The sequence below is a fragment of the Canis lupus genome, chromosome 3 (assembly GCF_003254725.2).
Source record: "Canis lupus dingo isolate Sandy chromosome 3, ASM325472v2, whole genome shotgun sequence".
NCBI classification, from domain to species: domain Eukaryota; kingdom Metazoa; phylum Chordata; class Mammalia; order Carnivora; family Canidae; genus Canis; species Canis lupus.
In genome coordinates, this window is record NC_064245.1 from 75,968,271 (window position 1) to 75,981,943 (window position 13,673).

General features: G+C 36.7%; 1 protein-coding gene across 6 annotated transcripts in view; it reads left to right on the forward strand.

Annotated features, from left to right (window-relative positions):
• ARAP2 (ArfGAP with RhoGAP domain, ankyrin repeat and PH domain 2) overlaps positions 1-6,793 on the forward strand; it is a 191,078-nt gene extending 184,285 nt beyond the window's left edge. For all 6 annotated transcript variants that reach the window (XM_025436964.3, XM_035714086.2, XM_049108710.1 and 3 more), the window contains one exon: positions 3,313-6,793. In XM_025436964.3, coding sequence (XP_025292749.3) covers positions 3,313-3,696 — 384 coding nt within the window. In that variant the 3' untranslated portion in view covers positions 3,697-6,793. The remainder of the gene's footprint in view (positions 1-3,312) is intronic.
• The last annotated feature ends 6,880 nt before the right edge of the window (positions 6,794-13,673 follow it).

Below are 13,673 nucleotides of genomic sequence, written 5' to 3' on the forward strand. Positions count from 1 at the left end.
GATTCTGAATAGCCAAGGCAATTTAAGAAAGAAGAACAAAGCTGAAGGTATCACAATCCCAGGTTTCAAGGTCTACCACAAAGGTATAATATCAAAACAGCTTGGTACTGGCATAAAAATAGACATAGATCAATGGGAAATAGACATAAATCAATGGAACAGAATAGAAAACCCAGAAATGGATCCATAGCTATATGGCCAACTAATCTTTGACAAAGCAGAAAAGAATATCCAACAGCAAAAAGACATCTCTTCAATAAGTCATGTCAGGCAAACTGGACAGCTACATACAGAAAAATGAAATGGGACCATTTTCTTACACCATATACAAAAGTAAATTTAAAATGGATTACAGACTTTAAATGTGATACCTGAGCCATAAAGCTCCTAAATAAAACAGTAATCTCTTTGACATTGACCTCAGCTACATATTTTTGGAACATCTCCTTGAGCAAGGGAAACAAAAGCAAAAATGAATCACTTAGAACTATACCAAAGTAAAAAGCTTTTGCACAGCAAAGGAAACCAACATAAGGCAACTTGCTGAATAGGAGAACATAGTTGGAAAATGTATCTCCAATAAGGGGTTAATACCCAAAATACATATAGAACTTTTACAACTCAACACCAGAATAACAAAGAATATGATTAAAATGGGCAGAGGACCTGAATAGACATTTTTCCAAAGAAGACATACAGATGGCTAACAGAAACATGAAAAGATGTTCAACATCACTAATCATCAGGGAAATGCCAATCAAAACCACAATAAAAAAAAAAAAAACCCAGCCATCCCACAATGATGTATCACTTTACGCCAGTCAGAAAGCTGGTATCCAACACACAGGAAATAACAAGTGTCAGTGAGGCTGTGGAGGGAAAAAAAAAAACAAAAACAAACCCTCATTCACATTTCCCTATTGGTGGGAATGTAAATTGGTACAGCCACTATGGAAAACAGTATGGCAGTTACTCAAAAATAGAAATACCATACTATCCAGTAATTCCACTACTGTGTATTTACCCTAAGAAAATTAAAAAAAAAAGAGAGAAAACATTAATTCAAAAAGATACATGTACCCCTATGTTTATTGTAGCATTATTTACAAAAGCAACAGAAGCATCCCAAATGTCCATAGGAAGTCACATGGATGAAGAAGTGGCATATATGTATAGAATGGAATATTAGCCATAAAAAAGAATAAAATCTTGCCATTTGCGACAACATGAACGGACTTAGAAGATACTACGCTAAATGAGACCAGTCAGAGAAAGATACCATGTGATTTCACTTACATGTGAAATCTAAAAAACGAAACATGGGAAGGATGCCAGACGGGAGGAGGGTTGGGAATGGGCAAAAATGGGTGAAAAGGAGTGAGAGGTATACAGGTTTCCAGTTATGGAATAAATAGGTTATGGGAATAGAGTAGTCAAATGATACTCTAATAGCACTATAGGATGACAGGGGTAGCTACCCTTGTGGTAAGCATAGCATAACACAGACTCATCAGATCACTATGTTGTATGCGTGAAACTAATGTAATTTTGTGTGTCTACTATAATTTTTTTAAGGTCTCTATTGCTCCTTAATTTTCCCTAGGTAAGAGATGCCCAGTAAAACATAATGTGTTTAATATTTATAAACTCCCAGTCACATCTCTATGCTGGTCATCTCTATGCCATCATTCTCAATAATTTTTCATTTTTTTTACAAGGCAGGAGTTATTTTGTTGTAGTGAAATAAATGTAACATAAAACTATTCATCGTAACCATTTTTAAGTGTATATACAATAATGACATTCACATTGTTATGCAAGCATCACCAATTTCTCAGTATTTTAACATATTCAAATGAAACTTTGGAATTAAGCTAGATACTAAATATTTCATCAGTTTTTAGGGTAGAAGAAATGTATTTGCCTAAGATATTTCTATCAGAAAATTCCAAGTTATGAAATGTATAAAATACATTTGTGAAAATACTTGTATTCAGGCTGAATTTGTATGTTTCATTTCCACATCTGAATTTGATGGAAGTTAGGGAAATAGAACAGTGTTATTATACATTTGAAAAATTTTAAACCTTTCTTTATTTACTATTTAATAAGTAAATGGTCATTTCCTAAGTAGGCTGTGTACTAGGTTCACACTTCAGTGAACAAATCAAACAAAAACCCTGCTTGCGTGGAGTCTTTCTAGCAGGGCATTCAGATAATCACATTAAGTAACTGCCATAGAGAGAAATAGAGCAAGATGGGGTGTTGTCTTTCAAACATTATTATATTGAAGATCTTTTCTGTTTATGCTACTCAATTTCATACTTATATTACCATTTTCATTACATCTTCTTCCAATATTCTTAAATTCTTCTTCAGATTTTTGCTTTGTAGGCTTTGCAGTTTTTACTGGGGAAATTTTGAAGACGTTTCTTTAATGCTTTTTGTGAAAAGAAAAATAACTTCTCTCTCTTCTCCACCTCCAACCTCGTCCAGTTCATTGGGCATCCTTTCTGTGTGGCTCCATACTGCTCTATGCTTTTGATTCTCTGTTGTTTGTTCTTGTATTTTACACTTGATTTAATTGTTGTACCCTTTGATAGTCTGATGCTCTGTATGCCAGAAATTGCCCAGTCACAAGATTTTCTGAACCCTAGTTAGGAAAGCACACCTTTATAAAAGGCTCAGTGAATTAATGTGCACTCTAATCGCTGGGTACAAAAGTGGATTTAATACATAACTATTTATGTATATATTTCAGTGTTTTCAGAAATGTATCTGTGGGATTCTAAAAGGCACTGTGTAGAAGAAAACAAAAAGAAGTTAAACAGATCTCTGCCATAGAACTTCTCAGCATTTTTAACATACTAATATGTACTGTTAGTCTCAATGAGGGGGCTGTAGTACAAGTATAGGGCCTGTCCCCAAATCACATGGCCATAGACATGATGCTGTAGGAATTACAGATACATGAACATGACACATTCAAGCAAAATGAATTGGAAGAGGCGAGTTTGAAATAAGAGTCAAGCTGAATAACTAACCCGAGAGACTTCTTTGAAGCTGTACATTAAATGCATGTTACAAGGGATTTCCACAATCTGCCTCTCCGTTGATTTTGTAGCTCTAAGGTGCCCATATTGATCTCTTGGTTGGTCTATTCCAACACACCAGTTATGTCAAAGTTAGAACCCGAATCCTAGAGATAAGCACGAACATAAGAAGCATCAGTGTTTAGGTGGCATTTGGGCCTTTTAAACTTAAATTGTAGCAAATCTTGCATTCCTGTGAGATGTTGTGTTTTGTTTTCAGAATGCGAGGGCAGAACTGGAAAGACTGCAGCTCAGTGAAAAGCGGGATCAGGAGTTGGGGGATAGCAGCATCAAGGAGAGAGCCTCCATGGTGGCCCACTGCCTGGAGCACAAGGACGAGAAACTTCGAACTCGAACCAGAAAACACCGGAGTTTCAACTGTCTGGAGGACACAGAAGCAGAGGTCCTTCCTGGGCCACAGAAAAGCCATAAAGGCCTCAAGACATTGAGGAAGACGGAAGACAGGAATGGCAGGGCTGCTTTGGACTCTGATAGTAAGTTACCATCGAGGGTGATTGAAGAACTCAGCGTGGTGCTGCAGCGGACGAGAACCTTCCCGAAAGACTCACAGGGTGAGCACATCTTGCCGAAGGAGATTAATTAGTTTTGCAATTAAAAAAAAAATATTGTGTACAGTATGTATGTGCAAACCAGAAACCAAACAGTAAAATTCATGGTTTGTGAGATTTGTCTGGCTATACATAAGCATTTAAATAGCATTTTAAAAATATCTGTGTACATAATGTGATAAGTAGAAGATGACGCTTTTTTTTTTTAGGTCTGAACAAAGCTTGTACAGTTCCACTGTATTGACCATGTTTAAGAAGGCATCGGGTTACTTTGACTCAGCCAGACTTTTGCAGCAGTTGCCTGTTGAATGGTGTAATTTATGAGCAGAAATCTCAAACTGTACTGTACTGTATAAAATGCTTTGTTTAAATGAAGCCTACGAACCTGTATGTAACACGTTTTGCACTTTGAGAAACCTTGTATATTCAGCTACCATACGTTTTTAGGTTTACATAGGGTCCATCTTACGGAAAAGAAAGGGAAGTGGAAAGGAGAAGGATCATTTTAGTGGCTGCCTATCAGACATTGGGGTTTTAAAAAGGGGCAAGGAAACGAAGGGGGTCAGTGAAGTCCTGATCTGTAGTGAACGAGGAGGACTCTTACTAATAAGGAACTGCTTGTTAAGAGAAAAGCCTAGTGACTGTTTCCCAAGACCACATTCAGCCAACAAACACCAGTGACGGCACAGGCCACGCTCACTTGCCGTGTTACTGAACGGGCCACAGAACACACTCACTACACTCGGCTCTGCAGAGGTGGCTGCCGACAAGGAGCGTCCGCTGCATTGAAGACCGTGTATGCACAGGACCTGCCATGACGCCGTTCGCACTGTCACTGTAGACGTTTTGTTTTCGTACAAACTCACTGTCACAGGGTTTTGTTATTGTTTTGTTTGATGCTTTTGTTATATTTTTATTTTGTATTTCATTTCTTATTTTAAGTCAGGTGGTGATGTGTTTCTCTGCAAGGTCAGAATTAACTGGAAATGTACAACATATGGCCATTTTAGGGTGGAGGATAGTTTACCCCACGGATGGCAGCTACCAGTTCACATTTAATCGAGTCTCTTTATTTAAAAAAAAGTAGTCTCCTCCTTGTGCTTAATAAATAATAACAAAGCCCTCTCTTAACTGCTTCCACATCAAAGTCAGCCACTGAGTTAATGATTTTCCTCTGACAAATACTATCTAATTACAGTTCATGTTAGGGACAGCGCTTTTCATTGATTAAAGAATTTTATTAGGTCTAATGAGTTTTGATTAAAATTACATAGCTAAGCTCTATTTCAGCCACTTATTTTCCCCCAGTTTTCAGGTTTCTTCTTCAAGATCTATTATGCAAAGGCCCATACTTTGGTCAGTCCATCATAGTATAGTAATATACCCTCAAATGCTCTAAATTTCTTCATTGTAAAATACCGATTACTTATATTTGGTGGTGATATTATAGTTTACTACCATGGGTGTGTGATATTTATTCTTTAAAAAAAATTCCAATCGATTTGGATTTAAAGAAACTGCAGGCCAGTTTATAAAACAAGTACCACTGCTGAGGACCCTTCATTTAAAGCAAAAATTATGGTATTTAGGAAAAAAATCTTAAGCTATTATTCCTAATAAGTGGTAATATTTATGAAGTAAGTAGGCAATGACAATGTTTGACACCGGAAAAGTATCTGGAGGTTTTTTTTTTTTACCTGTGTTGTCTGAATATTTTTGAAATTGGAGCTTAAAATCTGGTAGTTGTTCCCCTTTCTTTTTCATGAGTAAAATAAGGGCTAATGATGACGTCTCATACTTTGAATAAATTGTCTTACAAGTCCATTTGAATGTGATTGTTATTTCAAAATAATCTTTAACTTCTGAAAATAAATCGAATCTTCCTTCCTTTTTTCCTTTTTATTTTTTTATTTTTTTTGAGAAGACTTTTTAAAAAAATTTTTAATAATAAATTTATTTTTTATTGGTGTTTAATTTGCCAACATACAAAATAACACCCAGTGCTCATCCCGTCAAGTGCCCCCCCTCAGTGCGCACCACCCAGTCACCTCCACCCTGCGCCCTCCTTCCCTTCCACCACCCCTATTTCATTTCCCAGAGTTAGGAGTCTTCCATGTTCTGTCTCCCTTTCTGATATTTCCTACCCATTTCTTCTCCCTTTTTAAACATTTGAATATATACTTCAAAGAAAAGCTATATCATACTGTCCAAATGTGAATATGTGAATACTACAGTTGCTTCAAATAAATTTGAATATTACTCTATTTTAAATGATGAATATATACGGAGATAGGACACAAGCATATGGATGGTACTCTTTCATTTCTGTAGCCCTAAACTTAATTACTAGACATTTAAGTATTTGACTTCTAAACAAATCATTACTTGATGATTTATCAAAGTAGCACTGAAAATTCAAAACTAAGCAAAAGTAATTGAAGCAAAATATGACTTGTGTATATAACTATAATAGCTGCCAATATGCATTATTCAGATGGCAATTTATAATTCTAAAATACACAAACTATTGCAAAAGGAAGTATTTTTGAAACTGTATCGAATTTATTTGAAGCAACTGTAGTATTCACATATTTTCATGTTATCTCAAACTTTTGAAAATCATTGTGGGGAAAAGATGATGAAAACTTTTACCATCTTATCAAAATTTGCACCAAGACTTTCATAATTATCATTCTCTCAACAAAAGAATTCTGTTTATAATGTGAACAATTGTCTGTCATGTGTACAATCATGTTTGATCATCTGGAAATGCAAAGCACAGAAATGAATATTAGGTTACTAAAATTAATCTGTTTTTTATCAGTTATTATTTTGAACAATTTTTTATTGCAAATGTGCTAGGTTATAATGTACATTCCTGCCTTCTCTGCCATGGCTACCATATGAATGTAAACTTAGTAACATAGCTCTATAGACTTAAGACCTTTTATGAATTATGGATTCGTGTTCAGAATCTAAATGTCCTCATCTGAGAAGTGGGAATAACACCTATCTTGTAGACATCTTGTGATGACTAATTTTATATATATATTTATATATGTGTTTGTGTATATATACATAAACACACACATCTATCCCTTAGAGTTTTAATAAATGTTGCTTATTAATGTATTAGTTTTTCTAGCTCTCCTTTGATTCAAGTCCTGAGACTTCTTACTCATTTTCAAATTGTCTCTATCAGTTTTTTTTTCCCATCATTTTTAAAATATGCACTGATACAATAGATTACCATAGGTTGTGGGCTGAATTGTGTTCTCCCAATCCCCAGATGTTGGAGACCTAGTCCCTAGCACCCTAGAATATGGACTATTTGGAATGGGGTCTTTAAAGAGGTGATCAAGTTAAAATGAAGTTATTAGTGTCAGACCTAATCAAATCTGACTGGTGTCCTTAAAAAAGAAACAAAAACAGGAAATTTGGACACATGAAGAAACATTGGGGCTATATGTGCAGAGAGGAAAGGCCATGTGAGGACATAGCAAGAAAATGGCTATCTGTAAGTCAAGGAGAGAGGCCTCAGACAAAACTAATATCTTGATCTTAGACTTATAGCCTCCAACCCTATAAAAAAATCCAAAAATCCTTGTTTAAGCTCTACCCTAATGAAAGCCCTAGCACACTTTTGTGTTAATACAGATGCCAAACAGAATACTCTCTAGTATTTGTATGTATTGGTTCTTACACTCTGGTTACTCCACATAGCGGAAGGTAACATTACATCAGTGTAATCAATACAGTGTAATATTATAGCTACCATAAAGATTAATGGAGGATAAAGCATGTTGAGATGTAGCTACTTGGAAGTCCGCTAGCCAGATAACTTGAATGCTGAAATAATATAAATGAAAATTTGCCCAGCAGAATTTTAGTTTGTGTCTGCCTATAAAGATTCAAGTTCTATGACCTCAAGAACACTATTCCAGCAGAGTGAAGATACTGACCCTTTACACATCCGATAGAGAATACTGTGAATCCTTCCAACGAACAGCCCAAAGAGATCTTGAGTTCAGTAACTGAGTTTTCACTAGACTAGAGACACAAAGTCACTTCAGTCAACCCAAACTAATCTCACTGCCTAAGAGTGGATCAACACTAACCTTCATCAAATAAAAGTGGCATTTGCATCTCATTGGAGGGGATCTCATCTTCCTTCCCCTATAGCAAATTGTCTCATTTGCCACCTTTTTAAAATCCTCTCCTTGTTTCTTCCTTTTCTTTTTTTCTTTTTAAATATTTCTTTATTTGGGAGAGAAAGAGCACAGGAAGGAGGGGAGGCAGAGGGAGAAGACTCTCCACTGAGCAAGGAGCCTAATCCGGGGCTCAATCCCAGATCCCAGGATCCTGGGATCTTGACCTGAGCTAAAAGTAGATGTTTAACTGACTGAGCCCCATATTCCCTCCGGTTGTGTCTCTGAATTCTCCATCCTTATGTTTCCTGCTATTTGCCGTAACTACTCCTGCAAGATCAGAACAACCACATTGCTAATTCAAATGGTCCCTTCTCCGTTGTTGTACTGACCACCCATCATCATTTGTAGCATATCACACAGTTGATTACCTTACCTTTGTGGAATACATTCTAGCATTGGTCTCCAGATCTTTCTATCATACGGTTTTCTCCTTCTTCACTAGTCAGTCTTGGGTCCCCTACTGGATACTCAGCTCTATATAACTGAACTAGAAGATCTCAATTTCATAGCTTCAAATACAGTACGTATTCTAACGAAATAGTTTCAATCTGGACTTACCATTGAGCTCCAGACTGTAATTTACATTTCTACTTGAGTGTCCAGCTGTCATCTCAAATATACCTAAAACTCTTTATCTTTTCCTCATCTTTTCCATTCCACCCTCCTCTGTTCTTTCTAGGATTCGGGTACAGAAAGATGAAGATTATTTAGGTAATGATCAGCAGAGTTGGCATTTGAATGCAAACAGTCTAGCTCAAAAATCTACACTTATAAACTCCACATTAGATTTCCCAGACCGCTGTCCTTTCTCACCTGAATGATTACAAAAGATTCAACTTGTCTTACTTGTACTATGTGGAACAAATCACAAATTAATCTTTTTAAATATAAGAAAAAGCCAAATTAATCTTCTTAAATATAAAATAGTCTCTCCTAACAACCCCTGAATAGCTTTCTATTTCTGTTAAATGGGAAGTATCTATAAATACAAGCCCTGGAATAATTGGTTTCAATGTACCAACTACTGCTTATGTCATCTCACCAATCTTCACCTCCCTCACTTTGCTACAAGCATACTTGTTCCTCAGAATCAACAGACTTGAAGATGCTTTATCTTTGCATAAACTAATTCCCTTTCCAGACACACACATATCTCACTGCAACCTTCATGTAGGTCACCATCAAATGGCTCAACAGACCTCTGTTATCCCATATAAAATGGCATCATCACTTTCTATCCCCTTTATCTTCAATCATAGGACTTATCACCACCTAACAGTTTATATACTTACTAGTATACATTTTAATGGTCTAATTACTTCCAAAAGAATCTGTCAGTGTAGAATCTTAGGTTACCACTATATTCCCAGCAGCTAGAACAGTGCCTGTACATAGCCTATGGTCACTACTGAAATATATATTAAATAAATGAAGTCATAGTATTAGGAAATAGTTTGATGAAGCAAAGTGGTCCCACCAAAATCTAGGAACAATGGATTAAAAAAAAATCTGTAAAGGCTATTACTAAAACGAATAGGAAAAACTGTGGCTACATTCTGAGGAAGTAGGACCATTCAAGATGTGAGTGGATATTGTACAGCTGCTGTTTACCTGAGGGTATTCAGGGAATCTATACAAAGGGAAATAAGTTGAAAATAATCTGGTCTTTGATCAAGATGCTTTTTGCAGTGAGATAAATCAGAGCTTTAGAACCCTTGTGTAGCTAAGGAGGCAAAAATGGAGACTCGAGGGCCAAAAATCCTAGGAATAAGGGAACCATGAAAATTAACGATAGCTGGCTTTCCGCTTAAGGCAATTTGCTGAATAATGGTGCCACATAGGGCAGTAGTAGGCTAATAAGTTCAGCAGGAAGGCTTCAATAGCAGAGTGAACTTTTTGGTAGGCTTACAGTACTAAGAAGGCAAACATTCAAGTTTATTTACTATCATGAAGAGGTTCCCTTGTGAACATACAAGCTCTAGTCAGAAACCTTGGAGATCCATATGGTTAGAGCATGTATGAATTGGAATCTTAACAGAACATGGTGAAAACTGCCTCACAACCTCAATTCATCTCAGTCCCTAATTGGGTCAAGATCAGTTTTCTCTGCTGAAACAGGAAAAATAGTATTATGTAGAACTGCAATTTTTTTTTTCACTGCCTGGCATGAAAAAGAAAAAAAAAAGGCATCCCCCTTCTGGTGCCAAAACCAGATAAAGATACTACAAAAAAGAAGAACTATAGGCCAATGTCCCTAATGAACATAGTTGCAAAAACCCTCAGCAAAACAGCAAACTGCATCCAAAAATACATTAACCCATTTACCATTATCAAGTGGGGTTTATTTCAAGGATACAAGGGTGGTTCTGTATTCACAAATCAGTAAACATGATACATCAACAAAACAAAGGATAAAAACCATATGATCAATAGATGTTTTAAAAAAAGCATTTGACAAAGAACAATATTCATTCACAATAAAACCCTTCAACAAAGTAGGGTTAGAGGGAACTGAGCCACAGTGATCAGAAAAGGAAAAGGAATTAAAAGCATCCAAATTGGTAAGGAAGTAAAACTATCACTATCTTCAGGTGACATGAGATACTATATATAAAAACCCTAAAGATTCCACCAAAAAAGTATTACAACTAAGAAATGAATTCAGTAAGGTAGCAGGATACAAAATCAATGTTGATTTGTTGCATTTCTATTAATAATGAATCAACAGAAAGAGAAATTAAGAAAGCAATCCCATTTACAATTGCACCAAAAATATAAAATACCTAGCAAAAAACTTAACCAAAGACCTGTACATGAAAACTATAAAATATTAATTAAAGACAACACAAATGGAAAGATATTTCGTGCTCATAGATTTAAAGAATAAACCTTATTAAAATGTCCACACTACCCATAGTAATCTACACACTGAATGTAATCCCTATTAAAATACCAACAGCATTTTTTCAAACTAGAACAATCTTAATATTTGTATGAAACTACAAAAGATGCTGAACAGCCAAAACAATCTTGAAAAAAATACTGGAGAGGGCAGCCCCGGTGGCGCAGCGGTTTAGCGCCGCCTACAGCCTGGGGTGTGATCCTGGAGTCCTGGGATCAAGTCCCACATCAGGCTCCCTGCATGGAGCCTGCTTCTCCCTCTGCCTCTCTCTCTCTGTGTCTCTCATGAATAAATAAATAAAATCTTTAAAAAAAAATACTGGAGATATTACAATTCTAGAGTTCAAGTTATACTATACATCTATAGTAATCAAAACAATATGGTACTGGCACAAAAACATAGATCAATACAACAGGATAGAAAGCCCAGAAGAAAATCCACAATTATATGGTTGATTAATCTTCAACAAAAGAGGCAAGAATATGCAATGAGAAAAATATAGTCTTTTCAACAAATGGAACTAGGAAAAATGGACATCTACATGCAAAAAATGAAATGACCATTTTCTTACACCATTCCAAAAATAAACTCAAAATGGATTAAATCCTTGAAAACCTGAAGCTATGAAAGTCCTAGAAGAGAGCACAGGCTGTAATTTCTCTTGACATTGGCCATAACATTTTTCTAGGTATGTCTCCTCCAGCAAGGGAAACAAAAGCAAAAATGAACTATTGAGACTATCTCAAAATAAAAAGTTTCTTCACAGCAAAGGAAACAACAAAACTAAAAGACAACCTACTGAATGGGAGAAGATATTTGCAAATGATATATCCATTAAAGGGTTAATGTTCAAAATATATAAAGAATTAATGTAACTCACCACACAAAACACACAAATAACCCCATTGAAAAAATGTGCAGAAGACATGAACAGACATTTCTCCAAAGAAGACATATAGAAAGCCAACTGATACATGAAAACATGCTCAACATCACTCATTGTCTGGGAAACGCAAATCAAAACCACAATGAGACATCACCTCAAACCTATCAGAAAGACTAAAATCAAAAACACAAGAAATGGGCACTTGGGTGGCTCAGTGGTTGAGCATCTGCCTTTGGCTCAGATCCCGGAGTCCTGGGATAGAGTCCCACATCAGGCTCCCCGGAGGGAGCCTGCCTCTCCCTCTGCCTATGTCCCTGCTTCTCTCTTTGTGTCTCTCGTGAATCAATAAATAAAATCTCAAAACACACACACACAAGAAATAGCAAGTGTTGGCAAGGATGAGAAAAAAAAATGTGCACTGTTGGTAGGATTGCAAACTGGTGCAATTACTCTAGAAAACAGTATGGAGGTTCCCCAAAATATTAAAAATAGAACTACCCTACAATCCACAATTTGCTCTACTAAGTATTACCCCAAAAATAGAAACACTAATTCAAAAGGATAAATGCACCCCTATGTTTATTGCAGTATTATTTACAAAAGCCAAATTAGAGAGGCAGTCCACATGTCCACTGATAGATAAATAGATGTTCTATATATACAATGGAATAGGATTCATCCATAAAAAGGAATGAAATCCTGCCATCTGCCATTTCATGGATGGAGCTAGGAGTATAACGCTAAGCAAAATAATTCAGAGAAAGACAAATATCATGATTTCACTCGTGGAATTTAAAACACAAAACAAATGAATAGTTGGGGGCTGGGGAGATAAACCAAGAAACAGACTCTTAACTATAGAGAACAAACTGATGGCTACCAGAGGGGAGGTGGGTGGGGGAAGTCAGTAAAGTAGGTGATGGGGATTAAAGAGTACACTTATCATGAGGAGCACTCAGTAACCTATAGAATTGTTGAATCACTATATTATACACCAGAAACTAATACAACACTGTATGTTAACTATACTGGAATTAAAATTTAAAACCTAAAAATTAAAAAGATAATTATACAGAATAACTATGTAAAAATTTCAGATACAGTATTATATTCAGATAGAGTTTTCATTAAAATTATATTTGAAACGACCTTTAATTTCAAGGTAATAAATTGATGGAATATTTTATTTAAAAAAAAAAAAAGCATCTCAAGTTTGGGGAAGATGGCAAAGTTGGAAGATCCTGAGCTCATCTCATCCTGTGGGCACACCAAAATAACAGCTACCTCTGTGTGACTAGCTGAAAATAACCTGAAGACTCAGAACAGACCTTCCACAGCGAATCATAGACAGAAGGCTACATGGAAAAGGCTAGAAGGGGTGGAGATGTGAATGGGAATGGGAGGGACGTCACAAACATGGGGGAGTGAGAGGATCAGACCCTACACCAGGTCTCCAGGGCATTAGGGAACTGTACTGCAAAGACGAATCCCCATGATGGCTGGCTTTGAAAACCAGCAGGGCTTAATCCCAGGAGCTTGAAAAATCAGCAGGGCTTAACTTTGGGAAAGAGGGCAGTAAGAAACTAAGTTCCTGCCCTTAAAAAGTGAGCATACTAAATAACTTGGCTCAAGACAGCAAAGCAGCAGCAGTTTGAAACACCCCGAGGTATATGTGAAGGCGATAGATTGACTAATCTTAGAACATGTGCTGGAGGGACAAGGATCTGCAGGAGATTTTGCCAGGAACAAAAATACTGGCAGGTGGTATTTTCTCTTCCCTCCCCCAGCCTAGATAAAGCTAGATGCTTGTGAGAGCCAGCAGTAACACCCTTTGTCTGCCTTGCTAGCACCAGGTGTCCTGCCCCAATTTTTCCCTGCCAACCACCACATCTAACCCATCTGCCCTGACAGACATCCCTCCAAAGCAACTCCTGCCCAGCCATACCCAGCAGGCAAGTCCCAGCAGGACCAGCACCGCTCTGAAAAGATTCCTACCCTGGGGATCAGGGGTAG